The sequence below is a fragment of the Neomonachus schauinslandi genome, chromosome 15 (assembly GCF_002201575.2).
Source record: "Neomonachus schauinslandi chromosome 15, ASM220157v2, whole genome shotgun sequence".
NCBI classification, from domain to species: Eukaryota; Metazoa; Chordata; class Mammalia; order Carnivora; family Phocidae; genus Neomonachus; species Neomonachus schauinslandi.
Window position 1 is genome coordinate 14,203,790 of NC_058417.1, and position 20,747 is coordinate 14,224,536.

The 20,747-nt window shown below is 50.8% G+C and overlaps 1 protein-coding gene across 7 annotated transcripts in view; it reads right to left on the reverse strand.

Annotated features, from left to right (window-relative positions):
• The window catches only part of SGSM2 (small G protein signaling modulator 2), a 34,132-nt gene that overhangs the window by 12,947 nt on the left and 438 nt on the right, over positions 1-20,747 (reverse strand). For 5 of the 7 annotated variants that reach the window (XM_021703998.2, XM_021703995.1, XM_044921438.1 and 2 more), the window contains exons 2-11: positions 17,270-17,345; positions 4,650-4,812; positions 4,205-4,366; positions 3,857-3,924; positions 3,614-3,759; positions 3,141-3,275; positions 2,482-2,606; positions 2,050-2,117; positions 1,683-1,843; positions 1,394-1,520 (exon numbers count right to left, since the gene is read on the reverse strand). In XM_021703998.2, coding sequence (XP_021559673.1) covers positions 1,394-1,520; positions 1,683-1,843; positions 2,050-2,117; positions 2,482-2,606; positions 3,141-3,275; positions 3,614-3,759; positions 3,857-3,924; positions 4,205-4,366; positions 4,650-4,812; positions 17,270-17,345 — 1,231 coding nt within the window. Of the gene's footprint in view, positions 1-1,393; positions 1,521-1,682; positions 1,844-2,049; positions 2,118-2,481; positions 2,607-3,140; positions 3,276-3,613; positions 3,760-3,856; positions 3,925-4,204; positions 4,367-4,649; positions 4,813-17,269; positions 17,346-20,747 lie in introns of those variants that run through there. The other 2 variants (XM_044921436.1, XM_044921439.1) reach the window with 2 other exon arrangements.

Here is a 20,747-nt window from a genome sequence, read left to right on the forward strand (position 1 = left end):
GGGGGGGGGGGGGGGGGGGGGGGGGGGGGGGGGGGGGGGGGGAGTAAGGGGAGTGAAAGACAGGGACCAGTGGGGACAGGCAGGCGGCTCAGGAGCTCCCTAGCCCTGGCCAAAGCAGGGCATGACTATTGGCAGACGGATCCCGATCGTTCTTCAGCTCACATCAGAGTCAGGCTGAAGCAAATCTGCAGGTTACCCCAAATCCCCCTCCTCAGACGTGAACCCCAACCTCCTCAAGGTCTGCCCAGCGCTGCACTTGAGCAGAGCCTCAGTCACTCCACCGGGTTCCACCTCCCGGGGCCCTGGCTCGCCCTCTGGGGGTGCAGTCCTTGAAGCAAAGTGACCAGAACTGGGAGATGCCAAGGCTTAAAGAGGGGACGTGGAGACTGAGTCATCTCAGCCGCGCAGCAGCCCAGGATTAAATGCCAGCTTTGCAAACACATTCTGACACAAGGCATGGCTCCTAGTTAGGCACCTCTGGGAGGGGGACCGCCGTGGCTTGGGCCCATCAGTCCTGCTGGGGCCATCTGTGCTATGGCTGTGTGCTTGCCGTCTCGGTTGTCCGTCTGCTAGGACAGAGACAACTCCCTGACAACTTCTGGCACCGGTTAGGAAATTTAGGGAGCAGGTGGTTCAGTTGGCAATAAATGCTCTGCGCTGGTAAATCCCTGGACCTCACCCCCAAGACTGGGGACTCTGGCCCTGAGAAACCTATAAGGGGCAATGGCACTCACACCAGAAAGGGAAATCCGGTGTTGGCGGATACCTACCCACAGGCCCCATGGACCCAAAGGTGTGCGTTCAGGTGCGGCAGGACCCATGAGAGCCAACCCATCTCTCAGCACCCGCCAGTCCCCAAGGTCCCCCGGCCAGCTCCAAATTTCACCTTCTTCAGGTGCACCCCTACTCCAGCTAAAGCTCCTCTGACCAGTAGCTGGTCCAAGGAGGGCTCTGGCTCTAGGGGAGTCAGTGAACAATTTGCACCATGGAAAAAGAAGCACTGACCCTGCACCCAGGCTGCCTTGTGGAGGTCAGGCCGTGGGCCAGGGAGGAATGGAGTTCTCCAACTTCTCTTTATCTAGTCTCACCACATTTTTTTTTTTCTTGGGCCAGGGCTGGAAAGGCTAAGAGAATACTGTACGATATTGGCTGAGCCAAGAATTTTGGGGTGACGAGGTGGGGGAAGACAGGTAGGTAGAAGAGAGGCAGCTTCTCAAAGGGATGATCTGCAGGGGAAGGTCTGGTGAGAGGCTGAGTAACGAACCGCTCCTCTCCACCTGGCCTGGTCAGTGAGTGGACCCTGCCTGCCACGCCTCCTGGGTTAACACTGCACTCCCCTGCCTCCCTGAGCGTCTTTCTCGCTTCCTCCATGGATGAAGCTTGAGACACTCACTGTGCTCGTGCCTGTGGCCGGGGTAAATGATCCGGAACACGTAGTCTGTGGCCCACCCGGTGCCCATCTCCTCCACATCCACGGTCCGTATGCTGCTGCGTTTCCGTAGCTTGGGGAACACTTTCCCCTATGGAGGGAAGGGTGGGTGGTCGGCCTGTTCAGGGCAGTGTCTGATCCAAGGTCCCACCCAAGGCAGCCGCTAAGAACTCCATGTGGGGAAAGGAAGGACGTGAGCAGAGAACCCCCCTCACACATCCCTTTACTCAGAGTGTCCCAAGCCCTGAGGTACCTTCCCCTGCTGGGTCCAGAGTGGGGGCTCTAGCTGGCCTCGGGGCAGCAGCCCATTCTCCAGGCAGGACAGAAAGGACAGCAGGTGTCCTCCCTGTGGGAAGTGCAGCGGTGGCCTCTGGATGCCATCCTGGCTCACCAGCACGAGCGTGCCGCCGCTCTCTGTGGGGTATACACGGGTGAGTGAGGCTAGGCCTCCCTGAGACCCCTTGGTCATCACCACAGCCCAGTCAGCCAGGCCTCCCAACTGGGTGCATGGGCATGACAGGAGGAGGACAAGACATCCGATGGGCCGTGCAGGGCATGTGGCCGGGAGAGGGCAGTCTCTCTCTCTCCTCAACCCTGTGCCCAGGACAAGGGAGGCTCACTTTGCTGGTGGCAGTGGATGCAGACGATCTGACTGAGGGGAACAACCAGAGCATAGTCCCAGTAAACGCTGGAAAGGAACCAGATCGATGTCACTGTGTTGCAAGGCCTGTCATCCCGCTTTCTTCACTTCGCACCGCCAAAACCTGTAAAACGACCCTGAAGACAGGAGGACCGTGGCCGAGAAGTGACCTCAGCCAGCCATGTCCGTCTGGGCCCCTGCTGTCATGGCACAGAGCCTGGCAGTCTCAGCTGCCTAAAGCTTGGCTCGGGCAAACCTCTTCATGCCCAGCCTGGCTTGATCTTAGAGAGCTTGGGAATCTCTCCAGGCAGCCTATTCCTGCAATTCTTGGCATCGGGATAAGGAGTGAGTCCTGCCTCCTGGAGCAAGCGGAGTCTGTCCACCACCCTGCCTGGAGTCCCAGAGCCCCCACCTTTTCTCCAGCTCGGAGTCCCCCAGAGTCCCGTTCATGAGCTGGTTGGGGGTCCACTTCAGAGTTAGGATCTCTGCAGACTGGTGCAGGGAGAGGTAGCCAGGGACGGCCTCCATGTCCTCCTTCTATGGGGAGGAGACACAGCAGAAGGCAGAGGTGACAAGGTGCTGAGGCTCCCAGGAGAGGCCTATGAGACATAAGCTCCCAGCAGGAGCTGGGGAGCCTGAGCTAGTAGTCACAGGATCCTGGAGTGGAGGCCAGGAGGAAGGACGGGAGAACATGAGCCACACGCAGATGTGGGCACCTCCTCTCCCCAGCTGGCCTCGTGCTACTGGCCCCGTCCTGTCAGCCTCCCAGACGCCAGGTATTTCCTGGGCCAGCCGTACCCAAGCCGGGTGTTCACCCTGCCTGCCGCTTGCCATTCCCACCTTTGGACAGCCTGGTTCTCAGCGAGCAGGGCAGATGCTAACTAACTGAGTTGGCTCCTACCAACTCAAGGCTGGGCACGAGGCATGTGAAACTGTGAAGTGAGGGGTAGGGCCCTTCTCCCCCCTTCTCTCTAGTCAAGCCTCTGAAGAAGGGGACTTTCCAGTCAGGGGAAAGTTCCAGTCCTGGGCCTTTCAGAAGAGGGAGAGGGGGTGGGCATTAAGTTCGCTTACCGGCTGCACCAGCACGTTGTTCTTGCCATAGAGCAGGCGTGTCCTGGAATTCTGGTGCAGGGACTCCACGTACTCGCGGGCACAGGCAGCCAGCCTGTCTTCTGACGCACTGCCACTTGAATGCCGCTTCCGAATCTGGGCAGAAAGGCACAGCTCAGCGCCCAGCCCTGCGAAATCCGCCTCAGACAACCTGAGGCCTCCACGCAGAGCCTCTCTACCTGACCCAGGGGTCCATTCTGTCCGGGGTCTGCTCTCGGCCACCCTCTGCTCTCCAGCCACGGACCAGTGATGGGCTCCTGGCATTTATATAAGTGCCAGCAGGGATAAATGGCTCTCCTGAGGTAGCCACGACCTTGGTGCATCTCTAAGGTCCAGCCTGTGTCTGCAAGGAACATGGAGGCCAAGCTGCCCTTCCCTACAGGCCCATGGGCATAGCCTGGAGAAGTATAAGGGGTGGGGAGAGGGATACCTACTCCTAGGGCTGGGCGCTTTGCAGGGGAGTCCTGGCGACTGGGGGGACCCCGGATGCGGTGCCTCTGGACCAGCTCATCAGCAGAGGGGTCAGTCCAGTAGTGATCAGCTGTCTTGAGCTTGGTGTACTCCAAGGCACAGGGTCCCACTGTGAAGACAGGGACAGTTAGCACAGATGGTGCCCCCTCAGCACCTGCCCCTCAGCCCCCACTGGCCCAGCACGGGCCTCTCTGCTCTCAGCTCACCTAGAAGAGAGGCCAAGATGGGGCCAAACACAGGATCTGCCAGTAAAGCCTCCTTCTCGTAGTACTTGCTGCCAGGGGGAGAGACAGACTCATTCCAGGGCAATCAAGCCCACCAAGTACGGACATCCCCACAAAGACCCTTTCGTGTGAGTCACGAAGAAGAAATGAGTCCACGAGGACTGAGCTTTGGGGGGTGCCCTGTGTGGTCTATGCTTTCTGGGTGCTAGAGGGGAAGATGGGCATGCCTATACACTGTTGGGGACAATCACGCATGCTGAGGGTGAGGGCTGAAGGACTGCTCAGGAGGTGAGCCCCAGGGAGGGGCTGCTTGGGGGATGGGGCAGTCACCTGCAGTTCTCCACCAGGTACTGCATGACCCTGTCCAACACTTTCTCGATGAGCGCTGTGCGCACCCATATGTGCTTTAAGGCCTGTAGGCTGAGAGCTGGGCCCTTCCCGCTGGCAGAGCCCTGTCTCCGCAGGGCATCCTGGTTGCCTGCTAAGGGTTTCCTGCAAAGAGAGGGTGGGCTTCAGGAGTGGAGGGCCTGGGAGTAAGCCCGAGATAGGTGGTGTTAGGAGCAGAGTTTGGTGCCACAAGAACCCAGAGGACTGACTAAGATGAGGGGTTGAAGTGGGGCCTTGTGTCCAAAAGGAGCCAACCCCCCACCCCTGGGCTGGTCTCTCACCCAAGGGACCCTGCAAGAAATGAGCCCAGGAAGCCAACCTGGGAGGGAGCAAATGACAAGTGCAAAGAGCAGAAGGGAGTGATGGCAGGAGCTGGCCCAGGACTCACCTGCCCTCTACTTGTTGCTGCAGCTCCTGTACCTTGTGGCAAATCTCCCCAGCCACTGGGCATGTCTTCCCCACCTTGGTGAACAGGGCCGCCATCTTGTCACTGCGCAGGAAGCCCGCAGCACGGCGTCTCAGCTGATGTAGGAGGCAAGCCTCCACTGCACCTGAGCCACAAAGAAAACCAGCACCTGAGCCTGGGCACGAGGGGGAAAGGGAGAAACACTCCTCTTCCAGGAGTGGGAGGAGGAGGGAGAGGTTGGGAGGAGGGGGAGAGGTTTCAGTCAGAGGCAGGCCAGGGAGGACCTGCAGGGGCTGACATGCCATACCATCCCTCGCCTGGTGGGCACATGCCTCCTGTGTGCAGCACTGCCCCGGCACTGTGAGGACCAAAGCTGCCAGTTCCAGTGGCTCCTCCCCCTGCCCACGAGGGCAAGCATGGACAGCACCGACAGGACAGGCGATGCAGGGAGCACACGGCCCAGCAGCCCTCCCGGAAAGCATGGATGATGTGGTTGCTAAGGAACAGGGCTATGGGAAGGAGGTGAAATATGGATGAGGCCACTACAGAGATCAGCCCCAACAGCGGCTCCTGAATTATTGATGAGCCCTGCAGCCGAGAGAGATTTCTATTTCCCACGCTGGGAGGATTTCCCTTCACTCATTCATGTGTTCAGGGGCTAGGCTTATACTCTCCATCTGGATCCTGCAGGGAGGAAAGGACTTTGGGGGAAAAGGGTGGGGAGTTGCCCCAGCCATGTGTAGAGTCTAAAAATATTAGTATGTATGGGCGGGGGAGGTGCTCGGCCATTATGAGGGAAAGGCCCAGAAAGGGGAAGGGAGTTGATCACAGTCATGGAGTGGCAGAGCCAGAACCATGACCCAGGACCTCAAACCCTGGCCCAGTCCCTTTCACTTCCTCCAGGTGTGTTGGGGGGCCCACAGGTGGGAGGAGGAGCGCTCCCCTCATGTCACAGGTGCTCTTTCTATACGGATTGACAATAGTGCTCTGCCGGAGATCGGAGTCAGAACAGGGTCTGGAGCTTAGCACGGCCACTCACCACCTTGGGAAACGTGGGGGAAAACACTCTGAGCTTGTTTTCATCTACAGAATGGGGCTACTTCTCAGGACTGGCATGAAACGTTGCATGGGACGAACGGGGTAAACTCCATGCATGAGTCTGGCTCCCAGAAAGCACTCCGTCCTTGTTGGTTCCTGAGTCCTCAGCCCTTTTGGGCGAGATCCTGTTCCACAGTTAACCTGCAAGGGCTGCGTTTTTGCAAGACCTCTCCCTGGCAGGAAGAGGATAGGGGGGCCACAGGCTGCCCAGGGGTGGGTGGAGATGCCGCTCTCTCAGGAAGACGGGAACTAAGGCCCCATCAACTTGACTGTGACTAGTGTTGTTAGAATATGAAGCCTGGCCTCAGGAAATAACCACTTTCCCAGGCTCTCACCTGGTTTTTGTTCTCATTTTCAGTAACTGACAGGCAGTCACTGCTGTCCTTAGGAGTTTTGTCTGGGGGCACCTGGGTGGCTCAGTCGTTAAGCGTCTGCCTTCGGCTCAGGTCATGATCCTAGGGTCCTGAGATTGAGCCCCACATCGGGCTCCCTGCTCCACGGGAAGCCTGCTTCTCCCTCTCCCACCCCCCCTGCTTGTGTTCCTGCTCTCGCTGTGTCTCTGTCAAATAAATAAATAAAACCTTTAAAAAAAAGAGTTTTGTCTGGCCCTCTCTGGTACTGAAGTCAAGAAGTTGGAAAGAATCCCGGGGACTGACCTGGATGCTGGACCAGGTAAGAGCATCCGAAGGGAGGGGAAACAAGGCAGGACCCTCCCTCTTCTAGGAGCTTCCTGCTGGGCTCTTCTCTGCTCAGGCCTCAGAGGACTTTATTTTACAAGGCCCAGCTTTTCCCTCACAGCATGTTCACACATGTATGTGCACAAGTATATACAGATATACCTACACATATCATGTGTGTATGGGGCATGTGGGGGAATCTCTACTTGTGTCCACATACTCCACTCCATGACTGTCCCCTTGGTCCCTGGAGGTCCTGGGTGGCCCTGTGACGTACAGGTGAGTGAGTCCCAGTCACTTGGTCCTGGGGTTGCAGCACCTGTAGGAAAGTGGTGGCCATTTCCTGGGATTGCACTCCCCGTTCAGAGTGGGAGAGAAGCAGCACTGCACGGCCAGAGTGGCAGGAGGTGGCACCAGTCCTGGAGGGAATCATGTGCCTCAGTGATGTGACTAATTGCTGGCATAATGAGCCATTACCCTTCCCAGCTTCCCCAGGAGATTGCAAATGCAGCCAGGCTGGGGAGCCTGGGAATGGTGGGTAGTAGCGCTCCCATCCCGCCTGGCCTCCCCCACACTCTCAGGCAGCCTATGAGCACAGGCATTAGGGTTCTCTGGGGTGAGCAGAGGCATCCCTCAGCAATTACAGCAAGTAGAGAATATCGAGAGAAGCCCAAGCATCATGCCCAGTACCATCCTGCTCACCCCATAGCCCCTAAGTTCCTTCTGTGAAATGTAGGCAAGGTGCCAGGCAATGTCTGAGGAAGGAGAAATCTTTACCTTCCAAGCAACGTAAACAACCCTCTATGCCAGGTATTCTTGACCCAGTTCCAAGGGCTCCTTGGCCAGTGACTGTTCAAACTATACTTGTCCTTCCCCACTCCCACAGGGCTGTCTGCCCCTTAGTCCTCCAAAAGTCAGCACATGCAATGAAAAATATTGCATGCAGCACGTAGAGAAAATAGTAAGAACAATAACACTAATAATAATTGAGAACTACTATCCTAAGAGGAAAATCATTGGTGTGCTCCAGCATGCTTACCTGAGTGTTTTTCTGGATAAAGTATCTATGATTTTTAGCTTCTAAAAGGGGTACTTGATCCCCAAAAGCTTTAGAATCCTTGCTCTAAGACTTTTGGGTTGAGCTGAACCACAGACAGTTACACTGGTCAAAACTCAGAGGTGCAAGTATAAAGACTCTCCCTGCCCCACAATGTACAGTGAACACCACTCAGAACTCAGTTGCAGCGCCATCAGCAATGAGGTCCAATTCTCTCGCTGCCCTTGCTCCCCAGGGAGGGCCTCTCACAGACTGTCAAGCACCCCTTCCCAGGAGAAACCATCCAGAGGCCCATGCCTCGCCTTTCCTGACCGAACCAGAGCACCAAGCAGAACTCCAGCACCTTATTCCGCTTTCTGCCCCAGACTGCCACCATGACCCCTCCCCAGGGTAGAAGGCTGTGGCAGGAGATGGTCATCATGGCTTAAGCACCAAGTCAACCTATCCCATCCTCCTTCTATTTTTTTTTTAAAGATATTATTTATTTATTTGTCAGAGACAGAGAGACAGAGACAGAGAGAGAGAGAGGAAGAGCACAAGCAGGGGGAGGGGCAGAGGGAGAAGCAGGCTCCCTGCTGAGCAAAGAGCCCAATGCGGGACTTGATCCCAGGACTCCGGGATCATGACCTGAGCCGAAGGCAGACGCTTAACCGACTGAGCCACCCAGGCGCCCCACCCATCCTCCTTCTAAGTGAAGGCTCAGGAAGGTTCCACTAGGTCCGGTACCACCTACAGCAACCCTAGATCCACCAGAAGAGGGGTGAGACATCCCTGACATCATCTAGCTCATTTCATATGGGACAAATGTGTACTAGTTAATACAAATCAACACTATTTTTGGTCATTGGTTGTACTGGAAAGGTTTGGGTGAATAAAGAGAAACAAAACAGAAAGACATGGTTCAATAAGCACAACCCTCTCACTCCTCACCTTGGTCTTCCAGTAGAACTTTGGAGCTATGGTGCCAGATGAGCCCATGGTACCCTCTCTACTCTGTATCCCATCCCCCTGACAAGAAGGCTCAGGGAACTACAAGAACCTTGCTGTGGACATCTCTCCCAAAAGCCCTGGCACCATCTTCCCGGAGAAAAGCTTGGACTGATAGGCTGAGACTAGCCCTGGAACTTTCCCTCACCAACCTCTGATGTCCCAATAAGGTCTATTAAGTTACGGGGCTTAACAAATGCTAAATGGGCTGGAGACCACAAGTGCTAACAGAAGCCTCTAAGGGCCCCTTCCCACAAATCCTTACACACTGATTTAACCATTCCAAGGAGTCCAGTTTAGAATAGAGGAGACACTGGTAGACAGAGATAGAAGGGACCCGGGAAGTTACTAGATCTTCTCAGACCTCGCTGTGGGGACAGCTGACTGGCACCATGCACCACTCCTGGGAAGACAATGTGGTACTGTCCATCAGTAGTGCAGATAACCTCTGACCTGGTAACCCCTCTTCTAAGAACAGATATACCTGCAAGAGACTGGAAACTATCCTCATGTCCATCAGTGGGGACAGGTTAAGTAAATATGGTGTATTCACACAACAGATTATTATACAGTTCTGAAAACGAGGGAAGATGCTTTCTAGGAACTAACAATGAAAAGTTTCTTAAAGCAAGATGCAGGGCAGTGTGATTGCATACCTTTTCATTACAAAAAGGGTGTGTATGGGGGAAACAAAGAATATAATTTCTTTTACTAGGATAAAAAATTCTGGAAGGATGCATAAGAAGCAAAAGTGGTAGCGGTTACCTGGGGGGAGATGGGTAAGTAGAGGGAAAGTGCGATGTGAATGGAGCCAAGTAAAGGAGTGAACTTTACACCGTATAACTTCTGTACAGTTTTGATTTATGAACCAGGTAATATATTATCAAATCAGAATAATAATTATAATAAACAGGTGACCATTCCAACCCAGATACCATGACTCTATTATGAGATGATGCTACAAACTTTCTCTAGCCTGGAGGTGAATCAAAACTCACAAAACCCAGAAAGGCTGGGTCTGTCCATGGGCACCCAGTCCTTCACCAGCTCCCTCAGCAATCCCTCCCAACTGGCTTGGTTCCCCACCCCCACAAGAGCACCAGGGCTCTGCTTAGCTTAGCCACAGGTGATCTGCGCTAGGCAAGGACCAGAGAAAATTCAGTGGGCTGGGACAAGCTGTGGTATCTCCAGGGCCCATAAGAATGGACTAAAACGATGGCTGCCCAGGACATGCAGCAGTGGTTGAGAAGGGTCCTCCAACAGCCCAGGGGGCTTCAGCAACAACCCTGGCTCTCACATACATACCTGTTTTAAAATTGCGCTCAGCAGCCAAGGGGCCTGGTAATAGAGGGATCCACTGAATGACCTTCGGAGAACTAGGCCAGTTGGTTGAGACACAGGGACACTGCATCCAGAGTCAGCACAGCCTGACATGAAGGCTAAGCCCAAGGCTCTGAGCCAAGAAGGGATGGTAACGGGAAGAGCAGGCTGCTCGCCCACCTCTGCTGGCTGCCATCTGTGCAACGGGGGAGTTGGGTGATTGTAGTTTCCATAGAGAATCCAAGTGAGGAAAGCGAGGGGTGGAGCAGTCAGCCACAGGTGGCTGGTTTGGATCCTGGAGTTTTTGAGGATACTACTTAGAGCAGAATTTTTATTTTTTTAAATTTTTATTATTATTAAAAATATTTTATTTATTTATTTGAGAGAGAGAGAGTGTGCGCATGAGCAGGGGGGGTAGGGGCAGACTCCCTGCTGAGCAGGGAGCCGGATGCGGGGCTCAATCCCAGGACCCCAGGGACATGACCCCGAGCTGAAGGCAGATGCTTAACCAACTGAGCCACCCAGGGGCCACTTAAAAGGGTAATCCCTATGCTCAACGTGGGGCTCAAACTCACGACCCCGAGATCAAGAGGCGCATGCTCCATGAGCTGAGCTAGCGGGGTGCCCCCAGAGCAGAATTTTTAAAAGCTGAATGGTTTGGATGCAGCAGCCTCTCTGGAGGTAAAGGAATGGGTGGGATGGGCAGCCTTTTTTTTAAGGCGGAACTTCCTCCAACTGCCAATGGGAGAAATCAATATTTTGTCTGTAGCAGATGAAGTGGGAAGAGCAAAGGGGAGAGGGCAGGCATCCCCCACCTCTGTCCTCCCCACTTCCCTGGCTGGCTATTTCCATCCAGGATCTACAGCAGCTGTTTTGACCCGGAACGAGCATTTCTATGGTAACTAGAGTATATTTTCTGTCCGCCGGCACTAGTGACGCTGACTGCTTCAGCTTTCAGGGGCAGTCAGCCTGGTTCGATGCCCTAAGACAAGAAAGCAACTCTCCCATTCAGACTTTCTTCGTGAGGAGAAAGCACTGCCCTGATAATCCAGAACCCGGCAGGTGAGGAAAATGAAATTCCTCCCACATACATCTATCTTCTTCGCCCCGATGGAGATACAGGGCAGAATCTGCATGTTACAGCACTCACAATGGCTTTCCAGGGAACCGGGCCAGTGCTGGCCTCGCTCAGCTCAGCGAGGACCCACTGTCTCCCAGAGTATCTCTGAACACCCTGAGTCCACTGTTCAGTGACCTGAGCCATGTCTCCACAAGGGCCAACTGCTCCGCAATGCCCCACACCTCAAGGCTCCTCTCCTAGGTAGGCCACACGGGTGGACCCATCCTTGGTAGCACGGGCTTTGGAGCCAGGCGGATATGGATTCAAACTCTGGCTCCTTTCCCTACTAGCTATTTGACTTTGTGCAAAGCACTAAATCTCTCTGAGCTTCAGCTGCAATGAGGGAAAGGAACAGGTCCCATCTCAGTAGGTTTTGAGTGACTACAAGCAACAGGCTATGCAGAAGTGCAAAAGGCTCCTTTATTACTTCTCAGGTACCCTGAAGGTGATCATTAGCATTGGTGTCTTTCTCCCTGCACCCCTGCCTTTTTCCTGTCCCTACAGATGGTCTGGCTGTGCTCCTCTCTAAGGCACCCTGTCTACCTACACATTGGGTTTCAGCCCCTTTCACCTCTCAAGAACATCATTCCAGCAAACACCACTTCTCTTCCCTGTATCTTTAATGTTTTCCCATTAGGTTCTTCCCATTTGTACATAAACATTCTGTAACTTCTCCAACTTAAAACAAAAACAAAAACAAAAAAGCCCCACCACCACTACCACCTCCCTTGGCCCTCTATCCCCATTCAGGTATTGAACCATTTAGCTGCTCCCCTTCATGTAAAATTTCTCAGGAGAGTTGTCTATACTCACTATATCTCTTCCTCCTCTTTAAAAAAAAAAAAAACAAAAAACTTCACTATGGAAAATTCCAAATATATACAAAAGTAAAGAGGATGACAGAATGAACACCACGTACCCATTACCTAACTCAAGCAATGGTCAAGTCATGACCCATCTTGTTTCAGCTATACCACCTCCAACCGCTTTTTCACTTATCCCCAGGTTATTTTGAAGCAAATTTTAGATATATATTTTTATCTATGACTACTTCAGTAGGTATCTGTAAAAGATGACTAAAAAAGAGATATATAATACCTTGATTGCACCTACAAAATTAATAAAAATTTCTTAATATTATTGAGTTCCTGGAGTTCAAATTTCTCTAATTGTTTAGATGCTCCAAACTCTCAGAAACATGGATTCTCGAATGAAATCCTGGAGCAGGTTCTAGAAGGCTTGATGGGGAAGGTTATAGGATCACTTTTTTTTTTTTAATTCCAATGTAATTAACATGCGGTGTTATATTAGTTTCAGATGTAAAACCTACCGATTCAACAGTTCTATATATTATTCAGTGCCCACCATGGTAAGTGTCCTTTTAATCCCCTTCACCTATTTCACCCATCTCCCCACCCTGTAGGATCACTTTGAAGAACAAAGTAGAAAGTTGCTGGTGGTGGTGATGATGATAACGGCAACATTTACTGAGCACCTACTGTGTACCTGGCTCCATGCTGTGTGCTTTACCTGTGTCACTCCGTTGGTCCTCACATCAACCCTCTGGGGTAGGTTCAGAGCTGCTGAGTAACCGGCCATGGTCACACATTTAGTGTCTGGGCTACAGACCACCACCATAGGCCCACAGCCTCGTCCCAATGCAGGGTGAGAGGAGTCACTTCCCCACAGGGGCCTTCCTTCCTACTCGATTTTTTGCAGGTGAAAGGCAGAAGCCAGATACCCTGAGAATGAGCTGTTCATTCAGTATGGGTGGGAAGAAGAGAGAAGGAATCCCTTTCACAGACTAAAAACTGCCTGGAGTCTGAATCTCAGCATGTGCTGAAATAGCTCTGGCTGCAACGTCTCAGGTGAGAGGCAATCCTTCCAGAGCACCTGCTTCTCTCCCAGCTCATTAGCATCCCCTCACCATTCCCCAGAGGAGCTCACCGCAGCCGACCTTCCAGTCTAATGAAAGCTGCTTAGCAACGGGGAGCGGGTTGTTAATAAAGCCCTGCTGCTCTTCCCAGCTCCACAGACTCCACCCCTGTCTCCCATCACAGCCCATCTTCAGCCCGAAGCAACAATCCGCAGATTGAGGATGTGCGCAGGGAGAGCTGGGACCCCAGTGACTGAGGGGCAGGGCTGACCTGGGCCTGGGCCCTGCCCCCAATGCCTTGCGTGCGGAGCGGAAGAGACATTACGAGTCTGAGAACCTGCTGTGCCAGGCCAGCTCTGTAAACCTGTTTTACCCAGCAAAGGTTAAAATCCAAACTCAGTGCCCAATCAGAGCAGAGCACACAGAAATACTGTGGAGGCAGCCACACCTAGCCGTGAGCCCGAGGAAGGGCAGATCCAGAGAAATGGCGGCTTCTCCAGTGCTCAAGGGTTGATGCCTGAATTACCTCAGATCCCTGACGGGAAGAGAGTAAAGTGTCGTCTTTAAGCATTGTATATTATTATTACAAATGCAGAGTTCAAAGGCGAAATCTGGGACAGTTTGGTGTTTAACCTAACCTTGAGTTGCCCAAAAGCAAAAGTTAAAAGCACCATGGGACACATGACTGGCTCAACAGGAGGAGACTCTTGATCTTGGGGATGTGAGTTTAAGCCCTACGTGGGGTACTTATAAAATAAATAAAACTTAAAAAAAGTTAAAAGCACCTTGCCCTTGGGGTAGGAGGTGGCAGGAGACATCAGCTTACATCTGGGGATTTAAGAAGCCACAGGAAAAACAAGGTGCATTAATTTGATTCAACAGTAGGTCTTTATATTAAACATTTCAAAGACCATTTTATGAAATGAAATGCAAACTTGACAAGCCTTTTTAAGATAAAAAAGTGAGATATCAGAGACCCCTTTCCTACAGTGGTAGGTTTGGGCCTACTCCCCAAGCCCCAGCCTCTGGCTGCGGGCCTGATCCTGACAGCCATGCTGTGTGGTTGGAGAACAGCACACAGAGAAGCCCTCCCCACAGCCAGCCAGGGCTTACCCAGCAAAGCTTCCTCACAAGGTTTCCACCTATAGGGGCCTGACCAGCTTCTGGACAAACAGGTTTAGGAACAACCACAGCACACACACAAGAAACACACACTTCTCACCAGTCCTGGGAGTCTGCCTCCTCCCGTGGGTAATAGAAACAGGGGTCTGGCACAACTTTCCTGGGTTTGCCCAGGGTCAGGGCTCACCCCCGGGATTCTTCAGTTCCATTTCTAAGGCTCTCCAGGAAGAGTCTTGTTTCCAGTTCAAGTATCTCTACTCGAAGGAAGCTGAGAGCCGCTCATCTTGCCCAGGCCCTGCCCTCCCCTGCCAAGAACAGAGGGGCCCAGGGCCCCAGTGCTCTCCAAGGCTCTAGGGAATGTGGCCACTCCATGGTTAATCCAATCTCCACAGCTTTTGCTCTGCTCAGATCTCTCAGTACCTTCTCTGCACTCCAATTCCTCCCAGAACAAAGCTGAATTCTGGATGTGGTTGGGACAACAGCAGGACCCAGTATAAGACTGGATCTACTTCAGACTAGAAATGCATTTCTGAGCATTTGCCCAAGGGTAAAGGAGACTGGCACATCAAAATCTTCAAAAAACCGAAGGGGTGCAGTTTTCCATCAATACATCTCTATTCTTTCCTCTACCTCCTCCCAAAAATCCCTGATTATGATTCTCTTGTATGATGCATGTAAATGGCTTGCAGACAGGAAAAAAGTTTGATAGACACTGCTTTAAACATACCTTATTTTGAGCCCAAATTGGGATTTACCTCACCACTGAATACCAATTTTGACAAAGCCCAAGGATTCCTTTTTCCATGGGCTTGACTTAGCTTTATACTGTTGGCAACCCCTCCTGCTAACATTCCCCTCAGTGACAGCACTGAGCCCAAGGCAGGGGCAGCAAAACTGGCAGAGGCTTGGAGATGCCTTTTGTTTGGCCCACACGTTTTTTAAAAATGGGAATTTTGGGATGCCTGGGTGGCTCAGTCCATTAAGCATCCAACTCTTGATCTCAGGGTCATGAGTTCAAGTCCCGCATTGTGCCCCATGCTGGGCCTGGCGCCTACTTAAAATAAATAAAAAAATAAATACATAATGGGAATTAGTTGTCAACCTTTGAAAATAAAAACCCAGACTTATGGCTTCTCTAAAATAAAACAAAGGCCATGGCAAGGCTGGGCTGGCATTCCTGCAGGAGCTGAATGGTGGCAAAGCAATACTCAGTTCACCCCAGATCCCACCACCATTGCCTGCAGTCTCACACCCAGACAGCTTCTTGTGTGGACTGTTCTCATCTGATTGTGGACATTTACGTTTACACTGGCAGACCTAAGGCACCTCCTGAGATCAGCAGAACCCTGGAGACTTGGGTCTATTTCACAGACCCCTATTCTGTTTCAGCAACTACAACTGGCTGAAAGTAGAAGAATCATTCCTTTTGAGGGTAGTATCTCTGCCTGCTAGAAAGAGCCCTGGGCTTCCAGGCAGGAGACAAAAGTGAAAGCTTCACTGCTTCCTGTGGGCCCCTGGACTGATCAGAGGAGAGCTGACAGTTTGCTCATCCTAATTGGCCTGAATGTGGGATACCCACAACTCTTCTCCCTGCCTCTCTTTCCCCTATTCCCCCTTGGCCACCCACATGCGGTGCCCACGCACAAGCTGTTTGTGCTATTTTATTGTTTTCTGTATTTGTTGTATGTGGTCTGGATGAGGAATTAAGCCATGCATAACTGGGCCACCAGCAGAGCCCTTCTGGTGACAATGACAGATAGTGGCTGATGTCAGGGGCACACAACACAGGTGGAAAGGAGTAGAGTTCTTAATATTCTTCGAAGCCACTTATTGCAGACTACCATGCTTCTCCCCTAACGTAGGTTCTGCCTGAGAAAAGGTGAGATTAGATTGCTCCTTGTAACTCTGGGAATCATAACATCTCAAAGAATCGGGAAACTTACCCGAAAGGAAGATGGTGGGAACTCAAATCCTGCAAACCTAGTTTCAGCCTCAACATCCAAAGAAGAAGGAAAGATGGACATTTCCTGAGCTCTTACAGTGCTAGAAATGCTCACATGCATCATCTCAATCCCCACAAAAATTCCTTGAGATAGGAATCCGTCCTGTTTTTAGGGGAGCAAACTAAGGGTGACAGAAGTTAAGAAACTTGTCCAAGATGACGTAAATAAGCAGAGCACCAGGATTCACGTGAATCCTCAGTCTGTCACTCAGGCTCTGCTCACAGGCCATCTCTCCCCAGCTGCTCTCCCTCATCTCTCTGCTTTATTTTTCTTCATACCTTTATTACAGGATACATTTATGTGTGCATTTGGTTTTCTCTCTCCCCACAAAATGTAAGCCCTTCGGGGCAGAGACTCTATCTTGTTACTGCTATTTCCCTATCCGGAGAACAGGATCTGGCTCGTGGCAGGCCCTCAGCATTTGTTGCTAGACTGATGGTGGGCAGTTCTATCTGCCTCACCATGGTACTGTCAAACAGTGCTCTTTCCCTTATTTGCTCCTTTCGTTCCTTCCTCTCAGAAATACACAACCTCCCTTCCAGAAATCCCAAACACCAATCTCAGAGGCCAAGGAAAACAACATAGAGATGGCAAGCTCTCCCCTCAGAAAGGGAGCTGAAAGGAAGATTGAATTCCTGGAAATCCAAGAAAACTCTATTGTAGGTAGAGACAGGCTTGCCCCTGCAAAGGCAGAAGTCTTCACAGTGAGGAGAAAGGGATGCTTCATTACTGACTTTTTCCCTTGTAAGGCGGGAGGGCTTTTGGCTTTCCCTCCTATCGTAGCCCATGTTGTTTTGCACCCAATCCAGTGCTTGGAGAGCTGGGATGCCAGAGCAACGCGGGTGGGATTAATTAGAAAGTAGATGTGGCACAGAAAGCACCCAAAACTACAAACCCTTCCCCCAAAGTTAAAGTAAAAATAAACCAGAGCAGTGATTCCCAAACCAGAATTACCTAGGTCAGTGGTTCTCAAGGTGTGGTCCCTGGACCAGCAGCATCAGAACCATCTGTCAGAAATGCAAATTCTCAGGCCTACCCCAGACCTACCAGAATCAGAAATTCCAGGGTTGGGACTCAGGAATCTGTGTTTTAACAGAGTCACTTCCGATGACTCTGATGCACACAAAGGATCAAAGGAACTAGATATATGTAGATCCTTGGGCCCTGGAGATCCTGATTCAGTAGGTCGGGGACCAGGCCCAGGGAGATCTCAAATGTTTCAGAGTTGGATTCTAATTTGCAGCCATATTTGAAAACTACTAAACCTGAGGACTGTTCTTTCCTAGGCCTAAGACAGTGTCTGCAGTTCTAAACCCACTTCCCACCGCCCCCAGTCACTCACCACACAGAGCAATGATGTGGCTGCTATCCTCATGCACAAACTTCCTGGTGACAGCCTCCTCCATGATTTGCTTCACCTGTGGACAAATGGGCAACATCTTATTTTATTTTTCTGATCAAAGGCCTGTGGGCAAGTAAACGGCTTGGCCCTGCTCTCCTGGCCTGGATTCAGACACTTGCAGAATAGAGAGTACATAGGGATAGGAGGGGTGGGGAAGCAAAGTGCCTTCTTGGAAAGGCAACCAGGAAGAGAGATGTCATAAATCCAACAAGCAATCAGTGCAGATGTTTCAGTCCAGGAGGAAGTACCCCACTGTGGAGAAGGACAGGATGCCATTTGCTCATCTGTACTTAGCTGGAGAAGGGCTTCTGGGCAGATACACTGTACATTAGGGACAAACTAGCTCACTACAGGGTATAGACAAACAACCTGCCCCTCATTTACTCCCTCTTCTCCAAGGTTAGGGTTCATCCAGGCCTCAGAGACACTCTCCACATGCTTGCAAGCCCAGCCTTCTTTCTGTCTCAATAAAATTCTGATGTTTTGGGTTCCTACCTGGATATAAAAGCTTCCAAATACCTTGTAAGATGAGCAGTCACATCTTTCTTTAAGAAAGGACTTTTAAAAAAACTACACGCACACAAAACTTTTTTATTGATGGATAGTAAAACTATAGAGAAAAATATATATCATAATTATACAGCTTGATGAATTTTCACAAGTTGAACACACCTGCCAAACCAAGACAGATGAAGAAACAGAACATGTGACCAGCACCCTCAAGCACCCACCACTGTCATACTTCCTTCCAGTCACTACTCCCTTCAAGGATTCCCGCTATCCTGACTTCTTTTATCATAGAGTCGTTTTGTGTGTTTTTATACTTTTTATAGATGAAATCAGTGTGTAGTGTTTTGTGACTGGGTTTCCTTTTTTTTTTTTTTTAAGATTTTATTTATTTATTTGACCGAGAGAGACACAGCCAGAGAGGGAACACAAGCAGGGGGAGTGGGAGAGGGAGAAGCAAGCTTCCCGCCAAGCAGGGAGCACAATGCAGGGCTCTATTCCAGGACCCTGGGATCATGACCTGAGCCGAAAAGGCAGATTCTTAACCGACTGAGCCACCCAAGTGCCCCTGTGACTGGGTTTCTTTTGCTCTCTGGTATGATTGTAAGATGTGTTCATGTTGTATGTAGCTGTGGATCATTCATTCTCTATTGTGCTAACATAGCGCAATTGACTGGCATGTGGGTAGTTTCCAATTTGGGGCTGTCATGAATAGCGCTACTATGAACATTACAGATATGTCTTTTAGTGAACATAGGTGCTCATTTCCTTGGATTTATATTTCTAGACAAGGAATTTCTGATACCTATATTCCACTTTACTAGATTTCGCCAAATAGCTCTCCAAAGTGGTTATAAATTTACACTCCCATTAGCAATGTATGAGGTTCTAGTTGCTCCCAACACTTAAGCCAAGCATTTTTGATGTCCTGGGGGAACCTGCCAAGACACAGATAGTAATACTGGAGATTAGAGGGATGAATTACCTCAACCCCAGTATAAAATCTCACAGATAAAGTAAGCTCTGGGCAGAGTGTGTCTTTGACATTCTTTGGACATCGGATGCAGTGTTCTGATGCTGCCCTTGTTCCCAAGGCCCTCTCACCTAGGACTGTACAGTTTGGAGAATGGTAAAGCTTCTAAAGCCTGGGGAGGAGGGAGGAAGGACCTGGAGGCTTCTATTGGAAACTGCTCATGATTAGCAGTTAGGTAGAGGGAAATCAGATTGATCCCGCACTCTAAACTGTTAAAACCTTCCTAGATTTCTTCCCAAGGGGTGTTTCTATTAAACAGAGCATAAAGTCACAGCTCAAAGACCTGCAGGCATCTGAAACAGGTGGGTAGGGCAGATCTGGGGGTTAGAAGGACCTATAGATGACTCTAGAATTATACCAGAGGTTTTGTGTTGAAAGACCAGCCTTGCCTAAAATTATCCCCACTGTTTCCACTCATAGAAGAGGAAAGGATACGTTTCTCTCTAAATCAAGTGCTGAAGGGAGAAAGGAGCTAAGAATTGAGAGAAGGTTAAACTTTGTCAGGTAATATACGTGGCTGTGACATATTTTGGACATTTCTCACAATTGTTTAGGAATCATTCTTGGAGTAGTATAAAGAGCCTTCTAAGTATTGAAAAAAGAATCACGGTCTTCTAAGAAATCTTTCCTATATCACCGATCAACCCTAAATTGGATCACACCGACATCTGTCCATAGTTTAGGTATGGCTACTTTTTTGTTCTTGTTTATACTGTTCGTATGAGTCTCTGTCACTAGATTGCTTGTTTCCTTAGGATAACCTGAGACTTGGGATTTCGCTTATCCTTGGGGAGACCAGGTCTGGAGTTTAAATGCCGATTTAATAATACTCCTGGCCTTAAATACTTTCTTGGCCGCTTCACAGGAAAGTCACAAGGGAGTTCTCACACACAACTGGAAAGGTGATGGCTTCAACTACTTCTTTGCCAGCAAGAGGGAAGGGAACAAATAAATGTTAGGGCATAGTAGCCAGGCCATAGTTAATGCAGGAGAACCATCCAGAGCCTTCCAGAAGTTTAAGAACCCAGAGTCTTCTCCAATCCTGAAACTCCAGGAAGGGGTAAAGGAACCAATATGGTAAACTTTTATATATGAAGTACATATCCTTCTTTCAGGGATGAAGAAATTAAGACTCAGAGAGGTTAAGTGACTTATTCAAGTCACACAGAGCTAGGTTCAGAGTATTCCAAGGTTATGAATGCCTACCATCTTGCAGTCTCCAAGATATTTACCAAATATTCATTGAATGCCTACTGTGTGCCAGGTCCTGAATACAGAACAGTGGACAAAACAGACGGGTTTCCTGCCCTCATGGAGATTGCACATCCGGTAAAAGACAGCCACAGAGGTAGCTGTGGAGTTCATGGTTCCAGAGGCCTAATCCATTCTAATCCACGCGGCAGGTTTGAGCTCTCCAGCTCTCATACGCTGTGAGTCATTCATATGGGTACCCCCCCCCCTCCGCCGCCACAATGAAATTGAAATGGGCTTTAGGGCAGGGCCAAGGTAAAAGACATTAGTAGAGGGGAGGACTCCTGTCTTCCTGACATTTGGGTTGAGGGTTCCCTCAAACGGGGGAAAAAAATCTGAGTCTTAAAAACCATTCTCAAGCCGCCTCCCCCGTGGTCTCTGGGTAGGGACGTGGGCGTGGAGTGAGAAGCAGTGAGGTGTGCTACGAACCCTCCCGAAGCCGAAGCCGCGACTCAGTTCCCAGAGGGATCCCTGAATCGGGTGTAGGGAAAACCCAAGCTAAGCCCCCAAACCACCGGTTTAGCGTTGTCTGAGGCCGCGCGGGGCCCCGCCCCCTCCCCAGGCGGCGCGGGCAATGAATGGGCAGCACCACCTCTCCAGAAATCGCCGCCACCCCCCCTCCCCCGA